This window comes from Trichomonas vaginalis, chromosome V, assembly GCF_026262505.1.
Source record: "Trichomonas vaginalis G3 chromosome V, whole genome shotgun sequence".
In the NCBI taxonomy this organism is placed as follows: Eukaryota; Parabasalia; order Trichomonadida; family Trichomonadidae; genus Trichomonas; species Trichomonas vaginalis.
Window position 1 is genome coordinate 23,496,937 of NC_067207.1, and position 16,792 is coordinate 23,513,728.

The 16,792-nt window shown below is 33.6% G+C and overlaps 6 protein-coding genes and 5 pseudogenes across 11 annotated transcripts, besides 5 other annotated features; 6 read left to right on the forward strand and 5 right to left on the reverse strand.

The window, feature by feature from the left end:
- Positions 1 to 45: 45 nt before the first annotated feature.
- On the reverse strand, positions 46 to 2,246 carry TVAGG3_0389850 (adaptor complex subunit beta family member family; the record flags this gene model as incomplete). The annotated part of the gene is made up of 1 exon (XM_001319419.1): positions 120 to 2,237. The coding sequence occupies one exon, from the start codon at positions 2,235 to 2,237 to the stop codon at positions 120 to 122; it is 2,118 nt and encodes a 705-aa protein (XP_001319454.1).
- A 485-nt stretch (positions 2,247 to 2,731) lies between these two features.
- TVAGG3_0389860 (protein ubiquitination) lies at positions 2,732 to 3,322 on the forward strand (the record flags this gene model as incomplete). Its single annotated transcript, XM_001319420.1, has 1 exon — positions 2,732 to 3,322. The coding sequence occupies one exon, from the start codon at positions 2,732 to 2,734 to the stop codon at positions 3,320 to 3,322; it is 591 nt and encodes a 196-aa protein (XP_001319455.1).
- Positions 3,295 to 4,335: a mobile genetic element.
- Positions 4,336 to 4,410: 75 nt separating this feature from the next.
- TVAGG3_0389880 (cyclin-dependent kinase inhibitor 2C-related family) lies at positions 4,411 to 5,589 on the forward strand (the record flags this gene model as incomplete). Its single annotated transcript, XM_001319421.1, has 1 exon — positions 4,411 to 5,589. The coding sequence occupies one exon, from the start codon at positions 4,411 to 4,413 to the stop codon at positions 5,587 to 5,589; it is 1,179 nt and encodes a 392-aa protein (XP_001319456.1).
- Positions 5,590 to 7,023: 1,434 nt separating this feature from the next.
- Positions 7,024 to 7,061: a mobile genetic element.
- Positions 7,062 to 7,641: 580 nt separating this feature from the next.
- Positions 7,642 to 7,676: a mobile genetic element.
- Positions 7,677 to 7,678: 2 nt separating this feature from the next.
- Positions 7,679 to 8,420: a mobile genetic element.
- Positions 8,420 to 16,792: part of a mobile genetic element that runs on past the window's edge.
- On the reverse strand, positions 8,626 to 8,952 carry TVAGG3_0389930 (uncharacterized protein; the record flags this gene model as incomplete). Its single annotated transcript, XM_001287575.1, has 1 exon — positions 8,626 to 8,952. One exon carries the CDS (start codon positions 8,950 to 8,952, stop codon positions 8,626 to 8,628), a length of 327 nt encoding a protein of 108 aa, XP_001287576.1.
- TVAGG3_0389940 lies at positions 9,943 to 10,720 on the reverse strand (annotated as a pseudogene). Its single transcript has one exon. A coding segment is annotated over exon 1 (778 nt).
- On the forward strand, positions 10,770 to 11,617 carry TVAGG3_0389950 (annotated as a pseudogene). The gene has a single exon. A coding segment is annotated over exon 1 (848 nt).
- TVAGG3_0389960 (uncharacterized protein) lies at positions 11,614 to 12,015 on the reverse strand (the record flags this gene model as incomplete). Its single annotated transcript, XM_051232332.1, has 1 exon — positions 11,614 to 12,015. One exon carries the CDS (start codon positions 12,013 to 12,015, stop codon positions 11,614 to 11,616), a length of 402 nt encoding a protein of 133 aa, XP_051102062.1.
- On the forward strand, positions 12,099 to 12,653 carry TVAGG3_0389970 (annotated as a pseudogene). The gene has a single exon. A coding segment is annotated over exon 1 (555 nt).
- TVAGG3_0389980 lies at positions 12,900 to 13,667 on the reverse strand (annotated as a pseudogene). Its single transcript has one exon. A coding segment is annotated over exon 1 (768 nt).
- On the forward strand, positions 13,685 to 14,552 carry TVAGG3_0389990 (organellar and viral DNA polymerase type B; the record flags this gene model as incomplete). Its single annotated transcript, XM_051232333.1, has 1 exon — positions 13,685 to 14,552. A coding segment is annotated over one exon (868 nt), but the record flags the coding sequence as incomplete, so codon positions are not given.
- On the forward strand, positions 14,815 to 16,729 carry TVAGG3_0390000 (annotated as a pseudogene). The gene has a single exon. A coding segment is annotated over exon 1 (1,915 nt).

Sequence of the window (16,792 nt, forward strand, 5' to 3'; positions counted from 1 at the left end):
AAGTTAAAATGAGATTAAATAGATTTTTAATGATGTGTAATTGGTTTAAACGTAAGAATCCAATTAATAAAAATTCAAAAAATATAAAATTATATAAAAAAAGATATCTAGATATTTTTTTATTCCTGGTCTTCTTCGCCGTCAGCTTCTTCAACGACTTCTTCTTCCTCTTCCTCGATGATTTCGGAATAATATTCCTTTTCCTCGTCTCCGAAGAAGTCATTGAGATCTCCAGCGTCATCCTTCTTCTTTCCATCATTTCCACCATCCTCGTTTTCATCATCGCCATCGTCTCTGTTGAAATCGTCTTCATAAGATGTTGGTTTGAGTCCTTTGACGTATCTAACAGACTCATCAGGCAACTGGTCCTCAGGAGCCCAGTCTGGGAGTCCCTCGTACCCGTCAACCTCTCTCTCGAAGAGATGAGACAAAGTTCCGATCTGGTAGTTCATGAAACGTGTCTCGTTCGAGGTCCACGTTGGAGCCTTCCTCTCTGGGAACAAAAGGTGCTGTACGCGATCCGAAATATTCTTACTCGATGTGGTTAATAAAGCGTCCAAGAATCTGGCGCGGTCCCTGACGTCGAACTCTTGGTCTCTCATGCCAAGCTGTATGATGTACATCGGTATTTTACTGTCTGACTTTCCGGTAGAGAATATCTTTGCCGCGAGAGTTAATGCTTGAAGACGGACTTCAGAAGGCTCTTCTCCGAAGTGCTTTGCGATGCATTTGAGGAGAACTGGTGCAAATTCTGGATGAATTGGGTGCATATCGCCGACAATCGAAAGAACAGCTGAACGAGCAGCTGGATCCTTGACTGTAATGAATTTCTTGCAGAGTAATTTAAGTGCGTGTGACTCATCATCGGTCTTTCTGTTCTTTCTGAGGATATGAGCGATAACTAACACAACTTCAGCGAGAACAGCTCCTTCTGAGTGGTTCATCAACTTCAGGAGCTTGATGAGGCAGAGAGGAATGATCACGTCGTTGTTGTTTGAGACCTTTCCCATGGTTTTGACGGCGGCAGTGGCGAATTCGAGGTCGGAAGAGCCGGAGTACATTGCGAGCTCGCAGAGGATCTGATCTGAGTTCTCAGGAGTTGCAAGAACTGTAAGGATTCGGAGTTTGAGCTTCTTTACGGCTGTTAGGTCGCTACGACGGACAAAGAAGTGGTTCATGTGTGGAAGGAACACGTGTGGATAGACTGTAGCAATTGTAAGGGCTGTGGTAAGTGCGATCTGCGCTGTAAGTTGAGAATCGTAGAATAATCTGATTAATGGACGAGCGACGCAGGAAATTTGAGACGGAGGTGCGCTGTAGAATATAAGAGAGACAGCAGCAAGAACGACCGCTGGATTGATGGAAAGGAAGCACTTTTTGGCAGCGGATAAAAGAAGAAGAAGATCAGATGAAATCTGATCCTTTTGAGCATTCTCATCCCAGAAGGCAACATTTGACTCGTCAACATCTGTCGTTGCAGGGTTCTTGAAGCAATAACGAGCATAAATCGTCATTGCGCGAAGAGTAAAGACTTGTGCCCATGGATCGAGTTTTGGTAAGTTCTGGCAGATCCATCTGAACCTTGGATGAAGTAATTCGATGTTGTCAGGGCAAAGTGCCATATATGCAGCGATTGCACCTGAAAAAGTAATTGGATTCTCGTCGTTGATGAAGCGCTCGAGGGAAGGAAGGTATTCCTCGGTCTCTGTTTCGTCTTCAGCGAGTCCTGCCGCTTTAATAATTGCAAATGCAGCCGCCTTCTTAACGTAAGGTGATGCATCACCAGAAACCTGGATGATTGCATCGCGGACAGCTGGAATTGTCTCTCTAGAACGGATGGATGACATGACTTTGATAGCTAATGCACGCATTAGCGGATCAGAGTCGGTAAGGGATCTCTGGAAGGTGTTGACAGCCAATACAATTGAATCAAGAGCATCATCAGCGTACTGATTCAAGTATACATAGGCGAGTTGACGGCCAACAGGATCTGGTGAAGCAACTTCTTGTACAACAAGTGGTGCAAACTCAGAAACATCATGGCCTTTCGACATCATAGCTAAAATCATTTTAAGACCGTTAGTCCTGATGTTGACATCGCGATTTGACATGCAAGTACGTGCGTCTTCAAGAGATTGTTCGTGCTGTGATTGTGCAGAGTCGATTACAATGGCATTTGCCTGCTGTATCTTTTCTTGTTCGATCTGTTCAGATCCAATTGATCCGAGATTCGACATCGAAAATTTGGGCGGTTTGAGATTTGAATTCAGTTTCATCGTCGAATTCAATATTTTTTTTTCATTGTTGATATATGAACAAACGATACTAACGATAAATCTTACTGACATCGTTGCTTCCTAAATAATGAAATGAATCATGGATTTGAGCATATTAGAATTGACAATATTTTTAATTGTTGATATATGAACAAACGATACTAATGATAAGTCTTACTGACTCCGTTGCTTCCTAAATAATGAAATAAATCATGGATTTGAGCATATTAGAATTGACAATATTTTTCATTGTTGATATATGAACAAACGATACTAACATTAAGTTTTACTGACTCCGTTGCTTCCTAAATAATGAAATAAATCATAAATTTGAGCATATTAAAATTGAAAAATTTCGTAACTTATGAAGCTGTAAAGCAATTACACCACAAGATAATAGTGTACCACATTTTAATCAATCTCTTTAGTAATATTTTACTTCTTAAATTTTTTTAATGTCTGATCAAGACAGTAATCAGAGCAAATACAGTAAACTGCGAAGTGTCTACAAATACTACATTGATTCGTATGATGCGTTATATCAGCTGAAAACGGAAAAAGAAGAAGATTTAAACTCGATTTACAAAATGATCAAAACGAATTTGATTGATTCAAAGAAGCGTCTTCCCCAAATTATAATAAAAGATATTTTGGGTATCGTTCCGTATAATAATCGCTATACAAAGTCATATTTATATCTTGCAAAACTCGTATCAGATGATTATCAAATCAAAGAGGTCTGTAATGTTGAATATGTTTCAAACTTTTTGTTTTACAAAGAATATGGCATTAAATTAGACAAGTCTGTTAATTTCGAAAAAATTAAATCAGAAAATCTCGACATTCTTAAAGAAAATACAATTTACAAAGCAATTATGAATAATGACTTAGAAGTATTCATTTCATTCACTGAAAGAGAAGGATTTGCTGTAAATCAAACACTTAGAAGTAGTTTATATCCATATTCTTACTATGGATATTCATTACTTGAATTATGTTGTTTGTTTCAAGTTCTTAAGGGTGCACCCGTATGTACGTTTATTTGAGAGGAGGAGGATTACCCTCTCAATTTTGAGGGATTCGTTAGTTTATTTTCTCGATGAATATGCAATAAAATTTGATTTTTACCTTATCAATATACTTCATATAATATACACATGTTCATGTAAAAACTTTTTTCCAAAATCCTCAGGAATTAAGGGATTTTTGAATTTTAAGAATTTTTTTCGAATTTTTTCGAAAAAAAAATATTTTCAGAACAGCCTTAACGGCTAAGATTTAGGAACAATGTTAAGTATCAAAAAGAAAGGAGGTCTGATATAGACAACATATATCGTTGAAGGTTGAAAAAATCTCTAATATTTGAGCCCAAAATTTCAAATTTTAATTTTTTGAAAAAAGAGGCCACCCGTATGTACGTTTATTTGAGAGGAGGAAGATTATATTTTTGAAAGGGTGAAACATTATGAATATGTTAATTATATAATAATATGTATTATTATAAAAAAGAAAAAATAAAGCACGTTAAAATTTTTCTTTCTTGATTTTTTACAAAATCTACTTAGAATTATGCAAAATATGACTAAATAATTATAAATTTCAAGTTAAATTTTAATTTTGATAAATAATTTAAATTTCAAAATATCAAGTTCAGTTCGACTATGTATGTAGTAATTCCTCAATAAAGTGCCAAAACCCTATTAAAATATATGAACATTTTCAACATTTTAATGTTTTTATTTAAAAATTTGATGGAATATGAGCTCCAAACAATTATTATGTAAATAAAAATAATTAAATATATGTATTTATTCGTATTACAACCGTAGTAAGTCGATTCTTCCTTTCTTCTACTGAGGTTTGAATTTGATTTCGAATTGTAAAGAGATTCAAAGGGAAAATACTAGCGGATAAAAACTACCTCCATGAAAGGGTCATAATGGACTCAAGTTGTATTTTTTGATATTTTTTGCTTTTCGAGCCTAAATAGGTAGCCAAGATAATGCCTAAAAATAAGGTTCTAAATTCTGAAGTTTACATGATCCTCTCGTGTGCACCCTTAAGAACTAAATTTAACTCAGAAATAACAAAAAGATGTCTAACATTTTCATTTTTGGGAAGAAATCATGAGATAATGAGTGAATGTTTGAAACAACAAAAACCAGATCAAGAATGCATGGAATATGCAATTATTTCACATAACATTGATTTTGTAACATTCTTAGTGAATGAGCATATCATGAGTATCGACTTGCCTGCTTGCAAAAAATATAATAATCTTGATTCATTTTTAGTTTTTTACGATCAAACTAATCTTTTAGTCAGCTGCTTGGTTTTTTCACCGATGTTCAATATTCCATCCCTTTGTGAATATTTCCTTTCATTAGGTGTAGATATCAATAAGAAACTTTCAGATGGAGATGAAAAAGATAAATATGGAAAAACTGCTCTTCATATTGCAGCAGAATATAATCGTAAAGAAATTGCAGAACTTCTTATTTCACATGATGCAAATATCAATGAAAAAGATAAAGATGGAGAAACTGCTCTTCATATTGCAGCAGAATATAATCGTAAAGAAATAGCAGAACTTCTTATTTCACATGATGCAAATATCAATGAAAAAGATAAAGATGGAGAAACTGCTCTTCATATTGCAGCAGAATATAATCGTAAAGAAATAGCAGAACTTCTTATTTCATATGGTGCAAATATCAATGAAAAAGATAAATTTGGAGAAATCGCTCTTCATTTTGCAGCACGTGAGAATAGTAAAGAAACAGCTGAATTTCTTATTTCACATGGTGCAAATATCAATGAAAAAGATAAATTTGGAGAAATCGCTCTTCATTTTGCAGCACGTGAGAATAGTAAAGAAACAGCTGAATTTCTTATTTCACATGGTGCAAATATCAATGAAAAAGATAAATTTGGAGAAATCGCTCTTCATTTTGCAGCACGTGGGAATAGTAAAGAAACAGCTGAATTTCTTATTTCACATGGTGCAAATATCAATGAAAAAGATAAATTTGGAGAAATCGCTCTTCATTTTGCAGCACGTGAGAATAGTAAAGAAACAGCTGAATTTCTTATTTCACATGGTGCAAATATCAATGAAAAAGATAAATTTGGAGAAATCGCTCTTCATTTTGCAGCACGTGGGAATAGTAAAGAAACAGCTGAAGTTCTTATTTCACATGGTGCAAATATCAATGAAAAAGATATATATGGAGAAACCGCTCTTCATATAGCAACCTTAAATCATAGTGAAAAAACCGCCGAACTTCTTATTTCACATGGTGCAACAAACTAATGTTTTAACATAAAATGATAATTTTATAAATATTTTGATTTTTTTAATATCAATTAAAAAGATAATATTGGAAAAATCACTATCAGTTAATGTAGGGATTTAAAAACGGTTTCGCCAAATGGCGAATTGCTGAAAATTCGCTAACTCAGCCTGTTTTTTTCGAATTCGGCGAACTCAAAAAGTGACATAATTTATACTGAATCTCGCTATAATCATTGATAATTTTTGCATATGTCAAATAGTTACAGTATGTTTATAACTTTATTTCGTATAGTCATGATGCTCATGATAACCATTTTGAATTTAAGTGAATAATTGACAGATTCAAGGCGTCAATACTTGTTTTTGGAAACTTATCATATAACTTCAAATATATTAATACAGTACCATGCAAATACTGTAATGACTTCTCGTGTTTTTTAGATAATCTCGATAATATCTTTTATTTATCTCATTATATTGAATAATTTCTTCTTCTTTTCAATTATCTTTTTACACAAGTAAATCCTATTATTAGAAATGCTGAGTAATTGAGAAAAACCTAAATATTTGCAAATATTATCTAATTTTAGATAAATTCCTTCACAATATCATAAAGGAAGAGATTCCAAATAATATTAATAATATTAAGTATTAGTGTGCGGAAAAGGCAACAATTTATTTCATTCAAATTTTTAAAATTAAAACCATGCCATTTCTTAAAGCGCACATAAAAACTGTTTATGTTATGAGTAATAATTTATAACGAACTTAATCATAAAGTTCTTATTTTTGAATTCAAAATTATTCTGATTAGTTAGTATGAGAATAAATTGTTATGATTTAATCAAACTAACATCAAGAAAAGCTAATTTTGCAATCAGCATAATGAAATGCAAAACCAAAAAAAATAATATTTTTTAATCGTGAACAAATATGAACTTTATTGTCATAATATATATATTCATCAAATATATTTTGCAAATTGATAAGAAAAATGGAAACATAATATTGGCCTTAACGTCTTCGCCAAATTGCGAATTCGCCATTTGGCGATCACCATTTTGTAAAGTAAAATTGAGAGGAAAACGATAATCCCAAAATAAAAATAATAGACCATATCTTAAAATCATGAAGACTATCACACAATAAAAATGTAAGACCCTTTATTAATAAAAAACGAGAATTCCACAAAATAAAAATAACAGACCCTTTTATATGGTTTGGAAATTGAAAAATGGCGAATTCGCCAAAAAATTAGAAGTGGCGCAATTCGCCATTTTGCGAACTTTTTTTAAATCCTTAGTTAATGAATACCCAATTTATTTACGATTCTATTCGTTCTTCGTATTTTTACAAAAAAAAAAAAAAACTTCTAAATTATTGTAGTAAAATCTTCTCATTTATTTTCCAGGGTTTGCCGGTGTATTTACCTAAAATATTTGAGATAACTCTTGTTGTAAACAGAAATTCATCAAAAGTGACACTTCAGAAAAGCTAAAATATTGAATTTTTGGAACTTTTGATAGAGCACGTTTTTAAATATTAATTAAAGTAAATGTATATTTTGTAAAGATTCTTTTTAATAAAAAAATAAAATTTTGAAGAAGAACACAAAATCTTCTGAAAAATAATATCACATAAACTCATATTATTTTTCTAATATATAACTATTTTATATAAAAATCAAATTCAATGATCTTAAAAGCGAAGGATAAACCTCAAAATTTACGAATATAATGAGTGGGAATATAATGCTTATCTATCATAAAACCATATGAAATATCAATTTTTGCTTTACGCCTATTCCCACTCATTATATTCGTAAATTTTGAGGTTTATCCTTCGCTTTTAAGATCATTGAATTTGATTTTTATATAAAATAGTTATATATTAGAAAATAATATGAGTTTATGTGATATTATTTTTCAGAAGATTTCATTCTATATGCCTATGAAAAGTACTCTCAAAACTAACTTTTTCCTAATTATAATTAAATCTAGAATATTGTATTATGCTTAGTATTATTTCATTTTTCTCATTCAATTTAGAATTTACAAATGTCAAAAAATCGAGAGCTGTCACTTTTGATGAATTTCTGTTTATTACATCCGAAATAGGAGCTTTACGTTTAGGAGGATTGTCGGATGAATTTTTTTATTGTTTGATTTTGTTGTTATGGAAGATTTTTTCTTATTTTTTCCAGAATTTTGCTTGCTATTAACTGAAACTTGTTTTGACGGCCCAACAATAGCATTTGTAGTAGGAAGAATTCCCAATAACGAGCACATTTTCGATAATTGTTTTTCAATATGATCAAGAAGGTCCAGCTTATGTTCTAGATTACTAGACATTTGATTTGTAGAAGGATGGTTTTGATTTTCTGGTTCTAAATCTGTAGAGTCTGCAATATTTGAATTTTCGGAGCGAATTGGAGCATCTGAACCTTGATTTGTATCGGCTTGCTCAAAATTAGTTTGAATTGGAGTGGATGAATTAAAATCTGGATGATTTAATGTTTCATGAAATAATGCCATAATTTTTTCTCTTTTTTCATTAATAAACTTAGTGATCATTGTATCTTTATCTGTTAGATCGATCGATTTGAGTATATCTGCATCATGAACTGGAATATTTTCGAACAATGAACTCGATTCTATGGAACCAAATGGAGAAATCTCGTTCTGAGCCAAAGAAAGATCACTTACGTTGTATTGTTTGATAGAAAAAATTGTTTTCTCAAGTTCTTTTTGAAAGCAGTCAAGAATATAATTTTTGTAGCTATCAGTGATAACGGTTTTTATATGGCGCTCGATCTTCTGGTTATTTTTGATGGCGTTATATTTATCTAAGTTAGTATACATATAATGTGTACGGAGGCACTGTGAGCCTCCTTACCCATTATATGTGAATTTGACACTTTACAAAACCGTTAACGTATATTTTACAACACAAACACAAACACCAACTTAACCTTGAATATTTATAAAACCGCCAACCACTTCACCTCACTAACGTTTTCACAAACGACTTCACTACTGTAAAAAATAAACGTTCTCACTTACAAAAGTATTGCAACTCCTCCCATTGCTGTGCTTCACACAATACTTCATATTCTTCAGTATCGCTGCTGTCGCTCCAATCGTCAGAGTCAAAGTCACTGTCAAAATAAATGTTAGTAAGTTTTGACAAAGCTAATGAAACACGTTTACCGTTTGTATCGTATGCTTGTATAAACTTTCCATTCTTCATTCCTTCATAAACGCTCAAACTAACTTTACCCTTTCTCCCTCGTATCTGATAGAATGTATTTTCACGAGGAACGAAGAACAAATTCTTGAACTCATGACCGTTGTAGTTTGTTATCTCAATAGTTTTCGTCATTTATATAAAAATAAAATAAAAAATAAACTTAAAAATTAATGATATCACCACCCTCACACGTATGAAAACATAGCACAAAAATAAATTTAGGTGAAGTGGTGAAATCTCACCTCTTTTTTCACCCGTTTTTCACCCTGTTGAATTCATTGCTTTATAACTCTCTTCTTGGTTTCTTTTTAGTTGCTTTCTTCACGTCTGTCTCCAACTTGACTGTCTTTCTTCTTCGTCCGTAATGATACCAATTACTTCCACCAGTCAATGGGTCAAATGGTCTTTCGTAAGGGTTTCCATACATTCCATAGGTCCATACGGAAAACCTGGTGGAGAAGAAACATTTTCTTTAGTTCCATCGACTCTATTTAAATGCATTGTTTCACCTTTCATCTGGTCATTAAAGTCTTTTGCGTGTTTTGCAAACTCATCGTCCTTTCCTAAAGCATTTTCTGACTCAGTCGCAACCAAATTGGATGCTTTATTTATGAGCCCTATTTTATTTAATCTTAACTTCTTTGCAACCCAGCCTCCAATCTTCCTTTATTTGCATCTAATGTCTTCGAAACCCTTCCTCCACTCATTTTATTTACTGCGTCATAAGCTCCAAGTGCTTTTGCTCCAAATGCTAATGCTTTTGTTCCCATTGCGCCTAAAGCTGCCCAAGCTACCATTTACACCATATTAAAATCATCTCTCTTCAATATTATCTCATAAAAGTTCTCGTTACTGGAGAAAGTCAATGAAACATAAGCGTTCTCACGGGCTTCGCCCTCACCGCTTTGCGGTCTATCTAACTTCTTTCTTATATCATCTATACGCTTCAAAATGTCTGAACAATTGCTAACATCTTCTACAACAGTTATTTCATCATGAATGACCTTCAAGAACAAGCTCATTTAATATGCTATTAAAATCATCTCAATAATGAGTCCATCCTTTCCTTTTGGTAGCACAACATCTTTCATTGAAGAAGGTTCGACAAGTCTTATGTTAAACTTACTGACAAAGTTTGTTATACTATAATGCTTCGGCGGCGAATACATGTAGTTTGAAAGACATAATATAGATTCTTCAGCAAATTCACTTATACTGGATTTTATAACAATGTTCTCACGAGACCAAATACCACCAATTGACAATCTTGTAAGCAATCCTGCTGAACCTTCTACTGTAAACGTCGATGGTAACATTCCACGAAGGTCATCTATTGACATCGTTGAGTCACTGAATTTAAATATTTTCTTAAAGCAATCGTCATTATCTAACCATGCAATAGCTTTGAAGTTTTCATTCGAATATACATCTGCTTCATTAAATGTAAAACCTGACTTCTTTGCAGAGATGACTTTAAAATCTATTGAGTTTGTTTCAAAATTATATGCTATGGTAACTTCTGAAGGTAATGGATGCCTTCCGCAGTCAGTTGTTCTCTCACTACCGTTTGAAGCTTTGTATTAAAAACTTTCATGTCATCTCCTGTATCTAAGTTCACATACACAGCAACAGGAAAACTATCTTGCTTCTTTGTTTCATCATTATATCTCAAAACATTAAAGTTCTTCAATAATATTGTTCTTCCTGCTGGAATACTTCGAACCTGTCTGATTTCAATAGCTTTCTCACCTCCTACATACTCTACCCAGTGTCTTGGATATTCATAAGTATACTGACTTTCTTGAATTTTGGTTGGTTTCATCATAACATGTTCATAGTATATCTTTATACTCTTGTCAGTTAGACTCGGTGCTATGTTCTGAATATTTCTGACTTGCATTTTTAATGGAGATAAAATGAAGCATTTAATACATGACGTAGATGAAGACATGAATGAAACAGTGAAAACTTAACTTTCTCTCATTCTTCCTTTCAGTAAGGACTATGAGTTCTGTTCAAATGGTGTTTATTTCTATTGTGGAAAGATGGGTTCAGGTAAGACATTTAATCATTCGTCATATACTCATAACAGAGCGTTTAGGAAACGACTCTTACTATGACCAAATCATTATATCAGCAACTTCAGACTCTATGGACTCAACAGCGAAAACATTTATGTCAAAAGTTCAAGCCTCTGTCGTTAAAGTTCCAGACAGTGAACTCATTGAATTTCTTCAACGTTACATTCGACGTAAGAGGAAATATTATGCCATCGTTGAATTTATACAGTCAGGAATGCAAAAGACTTCTGAGGAGATGGAAAGAATTATTGACAAACACCACTTACGTCAATACTCAGGAGTTTACGATATGAAACGACTTACAAACTACATTCTGTCAAAACTTTCAAAATACCCCTTCAAAAAATATCCTTCAAACACTTTTTAGTTGTGACGACTTCGCCGGAAAAGGTTTAGTGTCAAAACCAGACTCACCATTAGCTAACATCATTACTAAAGTCAGACATTACCACTTAACTGTAGCAATACTTATGCAAACATGGAGGTTTTTAGCTTTAAACATAAAACGTCTCATAACTGACTTCGTTATCTTTCAAGGTTTCTCACGTTATGATATTGAACTCATTTGGAAACAGTCAGGTATAACATTACCTTTTGAAGAAATTTGGGAAGCATATAAGTCTCTCATCTCTCCTCGTTCATACCTTGAGATTCATATCATGACTAATACCATTAAAGTCAAAAATATTCCATGGGAACGACCAACATTGTTTTAAAGTTTAACCTTCAATTGACTGATGGTAAACAAATTCCATGCATCTCTGTCGCCATTTCTGTTAATATTTTTGCTGTCATTCATATCATCCACTTCCCCATCCGTTAGCTTTTGAGGATATGCGTTAGAATAGCTGTTCTTAAATGAAGGCTTTTCACCTTTGAGAGCATAAACTCTATAACTTTCTGCATACTTTATGTTTGAACCTCCTGAGCCATCATTGACATAAATTTTTATAGGCTTCCACCCTTTGTTCATGTTCCTGCTTCTTCCCTTAGCTCTTTTGTTCAGTAGTTCTACATCTTTATACACAGCACCTGTCTCAGTGAATTCAACAATATTTTCATTCGTTAGCTTTACATTCAAACCCTTGTCGAGTATATTGTTCATTTCATACATATAAAAGGTTTTTATTCTATATGAAATGAGAAGCAAATCCATCTTAGCTGGTGCCGTTAATGTTCCAATTGAACCAACATCAAATGTTGACTCACGAACGACAAACAATATTGTCATAAAGAACTATAGTTCAGAGTGTTTGAAAGAAAAAGAACCAGAACTTAAGTCGGTGAATTTAAACAGCTTCAAACGCTAACGCTACATCAGATGTTAAGTTAGAGTATCCACCACTGGACCAAATTCTTTCAAGAGAAGCCAACGACAACCCTTACACAAATGTTCAAACAAATCCTTCAGATAACGTAGACCATTACCTTCTTCAGTTATACCAAACAATTTTACTCAAAGACGATAAGAAGCTTTTGACAAATCTTATAAGTAAGAACCAAATAATTCTAACAAAGGAGGACCTTGAAAATGTTATCTCACGAATAACAGGGAAACAATGTGTCATTGACTATCTCGACCCTGAAATCGAATGCTGTGGTCAAACTCCACTATTCATGAAAATAGGTAACATCCGCATCATTGAAACACCAGGAACTACAGGAGTTGAGTTTAAGTATAAATATTCGAATGAGTATACAAAGCTATCTACTGACTATAAACTTTGTTTGAAATATGTTTTAGTAAATTAAAGCAGTCAGGACCTTCGGTCTTGGCGCTTTGCGCCGTCAGTCAAAAAATTTCAAGTTAGCAATTTGTAATATCTATCCAAAACTTCTTCAACAGTATCGAACTCATCTTCATAATGCAAACCTAATCTTATTGACTTGGTGCAGTTTTCACTAACACAATATTTTTCTGTTCTCTTGACTGACATAACTAACTCATTTGTTTCATCAAACAGCAACAACCAAAGTTCATGACCTAATACATAACATTCATACTTTATATTTTTAGCTCTGAGTTCTCTTGTAAGCTGTTGCATTTAATATTTTCTAAAAAGTCAACTTCAACAGTCATTCGCACTGGTGCCTTCAGTTCTACAGGCTCTCCTTGAAAGTCAACAAGTCTGAATTGCATGTCTTTCAAATTATGAGGACTAATGCGAACCCATTTACCTAAATGAGTTGCTATGACAGGAACGTTTGGAATGAACATTGAATTTACTTCATAACAGAAAGACTTATATTCTACTGAACCTTTACTATTAACTCCTGAAATACCTGTGACATTAGCTATTTTTGACTCAATGTACAAACAATTGCCATAACATACGTATGGAACAGATTTCATCTCAATCGTTTTGTCAACACTTTTCAAAGGAAATGTCATATGGTATGCACCCAGAAGCAATTGAACTCTATGACTCATTCTTGGTATCTTAAACTCTTTCGCTGCTGAACTTCAATGTTCCCTCAGAAGAGAGTTCGACATCTATGTTGTCAATAGTTTCTTCATTTATGAGAGTATCTATGACTCCAGCAATTTTATCTATTCTATACCCAGCTCTGTTAGGAAATGTTATAACTTCTTTTGTCATCTATTTCAATCTCTATGAAATCTGTTTCATCTGTTATGACAAAAGTTGCGATAGTATTGAAGTCAACAACTCTGAAAGCAAGCGCTTCATTCTGAAGACCTAAGTTTGTTTGTAGCTTTACTGTCCCGTATTCGTTTGGGTCTGTACTTTGCAAATAGAACAACATTTTATTCTCATTAAAATATGACTATTGCTGCATATGCGTATGAAACAAATGAAGCAAGAAGAGCACATGAACTAGTAAACGAAAACTCAACTTTAACCATTGAAGGCAATGATTTAGTCATTGACGATGGAAAAACTAAAAAAGTCATTGATTTCGATACTTTTAACACTTATGACCCATTCATTACAATAAGTAAAGTTCCTATCATAAATGATGGAACGGTGCAATATATAAATTCTACAGTAGATGCCTCATTAGTGAAAGTATTAAATGTTCTCATTGAATTGTTAAAGAGCTTTCGATTTGACGACAACATTAAATGCCTAAAGAATTTAGTCATGAATGAGAAACAAATTCTCGGCGTTGCTGGTAGCAGTAATGATGTACACCTTATGACATTAGAATATTATAACGAACATAAAGATGAACTGAAAGGAGAGAAGGGTGACACCGGACCTCAAGGACCACAAGGAATACAAGGAATACAAGGAATACAAGGACCTCAAGGCGAAAACGGTTTGGATGGTGAAGATGGAAAGGATGGAAAAACTGCTAAATCATGGATATGGAACCTTATAAATACTGGTTTAACAGCTGCTTCATATGGAGTTCTTCAATACCAAATCGGAAAGATATGGGCAGTACTTGGTGAAGAAGTTTTAGATGACGTTAAAAATGCTTTGAACTTCATTTCAAATGGTTCGGATACTATTAAAACTTTATCTGGTTGGATGCAAGAAACAAGGAGTCAAATAGATACTGTAAGACGTATAGCAAACAATGCACGTACGGGATTGGATACTTTACGAGAAGCACAAAATACACTAAAGGAAGCAAATGATATTCTTGGCTCAGTATCAGACATGCATGAAGATTGGCTTAAAGGTATTGACAAATCTTTAAAAAATCACAGTCAGTCTATTGCTGACTACAAGAAAAGTATAGATTTTTTACATAGTGCTATGGACGTACATGATGGAAGCATAAGGAACTTACTTAATGCTAACAATAACTTACCAGGAACTATTAAAGCATTTATAAAGTCCTTTGTAAAACCTGGTGCTCTAACATTTAGGTCTTTGAGAGCAAGAGCATTGAAGTCAAGAGATGCAGAAACTCCAACAGAACCTACAGAAGGAACTGAAACAACAGAAACTCCAGAAGAACCACCAAAACCAACAGCTAATGAAATATTGTTCGAATATTTTCCAAGGTACTCTGTTCTCATTGCATACATTCAAGAAATACTTAAGAAAGCAGACTTGACTTTAGGAGATGATGAAAGTTCTGTATATCTTTCGTTCCAGTTTCAAATAGCAGAACTTTTGAGACAGATATGCTTAATGTATGACAACATCTCTGATTTCGCAAGATATGATGACGACCATGACCCCGAACACGGTGAAGAAGAAGTTTTACAAACATCCATTAAGACAGGAAAGGTTTTAACTCAAAGTCTCATTATTGACACCAAAGATGGCGAAGTGGACGTTCTTCAAGAGCTGAAAAATACTTCTTCGGGAGGTGGTGGTAGGCATGAACTTGAAATAAATGAGATAGAAGAGAAATTAGCCGAAAAAGCAGATAAAAACCATGTTCATTATATAAGTTCAGACGAACAGATTATAACGGACTACCATGGATATTTAACACGAACTGAAGAAAGAGTGAAGACAAAAGATGTTAATGAAAGAAGATATAAATTCATTCGTGCTGAAGGTTATGACATCCGCTGTACTGTACAGTATGACACAGGTAAAGCACCAGAAGCATTTGGTTATAACGATGAAATTTATGCTTCTAGTTTCTCTGGTAACGGTGTATTAGTTGAACCAAGATTTACTTTGAGAGTTAAGGCAAAAATAACTTTTGAAGATGCTATTAAAAGTAAAGCTGACAAGAACCATACACATGAATCCTTCACTACTGTTAGAGCAGACGACATAATATTGAACTATACCCTTGGTTCAAGTGCACCTTTAGAGAATCCAAGTACAAGCGTAAAAGATACACTAAACTCCTTAAATAGTAAATGTATGAACATTGAAGGTCATGTCAGAAACTTTGAAACACATGAACTACCAGCAATGTTAGATAAAAAAGCAGATAAAGAACATACACATAACTCCTTCTCAACTGTTGCTATAGAAAGTATTGAAGGAACGGTTGGCGGAACTGGTGGGGATGCATTATATTATAAACCTCCTAACTTTCCACAAGGTTTAACATCGAATGAAAACATAACAACGAAGAAAGAAATTAGCTGTAAAAATGTTTATGTCATGGATGATGAAAATAATGTTAAATTCACTGCTCAAGATTTATATGATAAGAAAGCCGACAAAACTTATGTAGATGAAAATTATGCAAAGAAGTCGGAAGTAAATGATGCGGTTAATGGAAAAGCTGACAAAGAGCACGTGCATGAAGAATTTCAAACAATCAGGATTAAAGAAATTAATGCATACATTGAAGAAGTAACAAAAACAGGAAGAGACGGTACACCTTTAGTTGAACAAAATATTTATCCTCCTACTTTTCCTAATGGTTTAATAACAAACAATATAAATATTGTAGATGGCGATGGATTTATAAATGTTAAACATGAACTTCAAACAATGAAGACTCAGATTCTTGAAACCATATATCCTATAGGCTCTATTTATACGTCAATGAACTCAACAAATCCGGCAAGTGTTTTAGGTTTTGGTACGTGGCAGCAGATTGTAGATAAATTCTTATACTGTGCTAACTCTTCAAATCAAACAGGTGGCTCAAAGAAAATTAAAGAAGCAAACTTACCTGCGCACACTCATACAGGAACGACAAACTTTTCTGGCGACCATAGCCACTCATTAAGAGACCACCCATTATACAACTCAGACTATAAAGCTGGCAATGACGTTTTATCTCCATCTTATAACAATTCAGCAAAAAAGACTTTTCGACCAACTGAACCAGGAGGAAATCATGTCCATACTTTCACAACAAATCCAACAGGCTCGGGTGCAGATTATATGCCACCATTTATGACTGTATTCGCATGGTACCGCGTTCAATGAACGCGCTTGAGCCTAGACCCTTTGGGTCAAGGCTTACCGTCTTGAATAAAATCTTTAACTTTA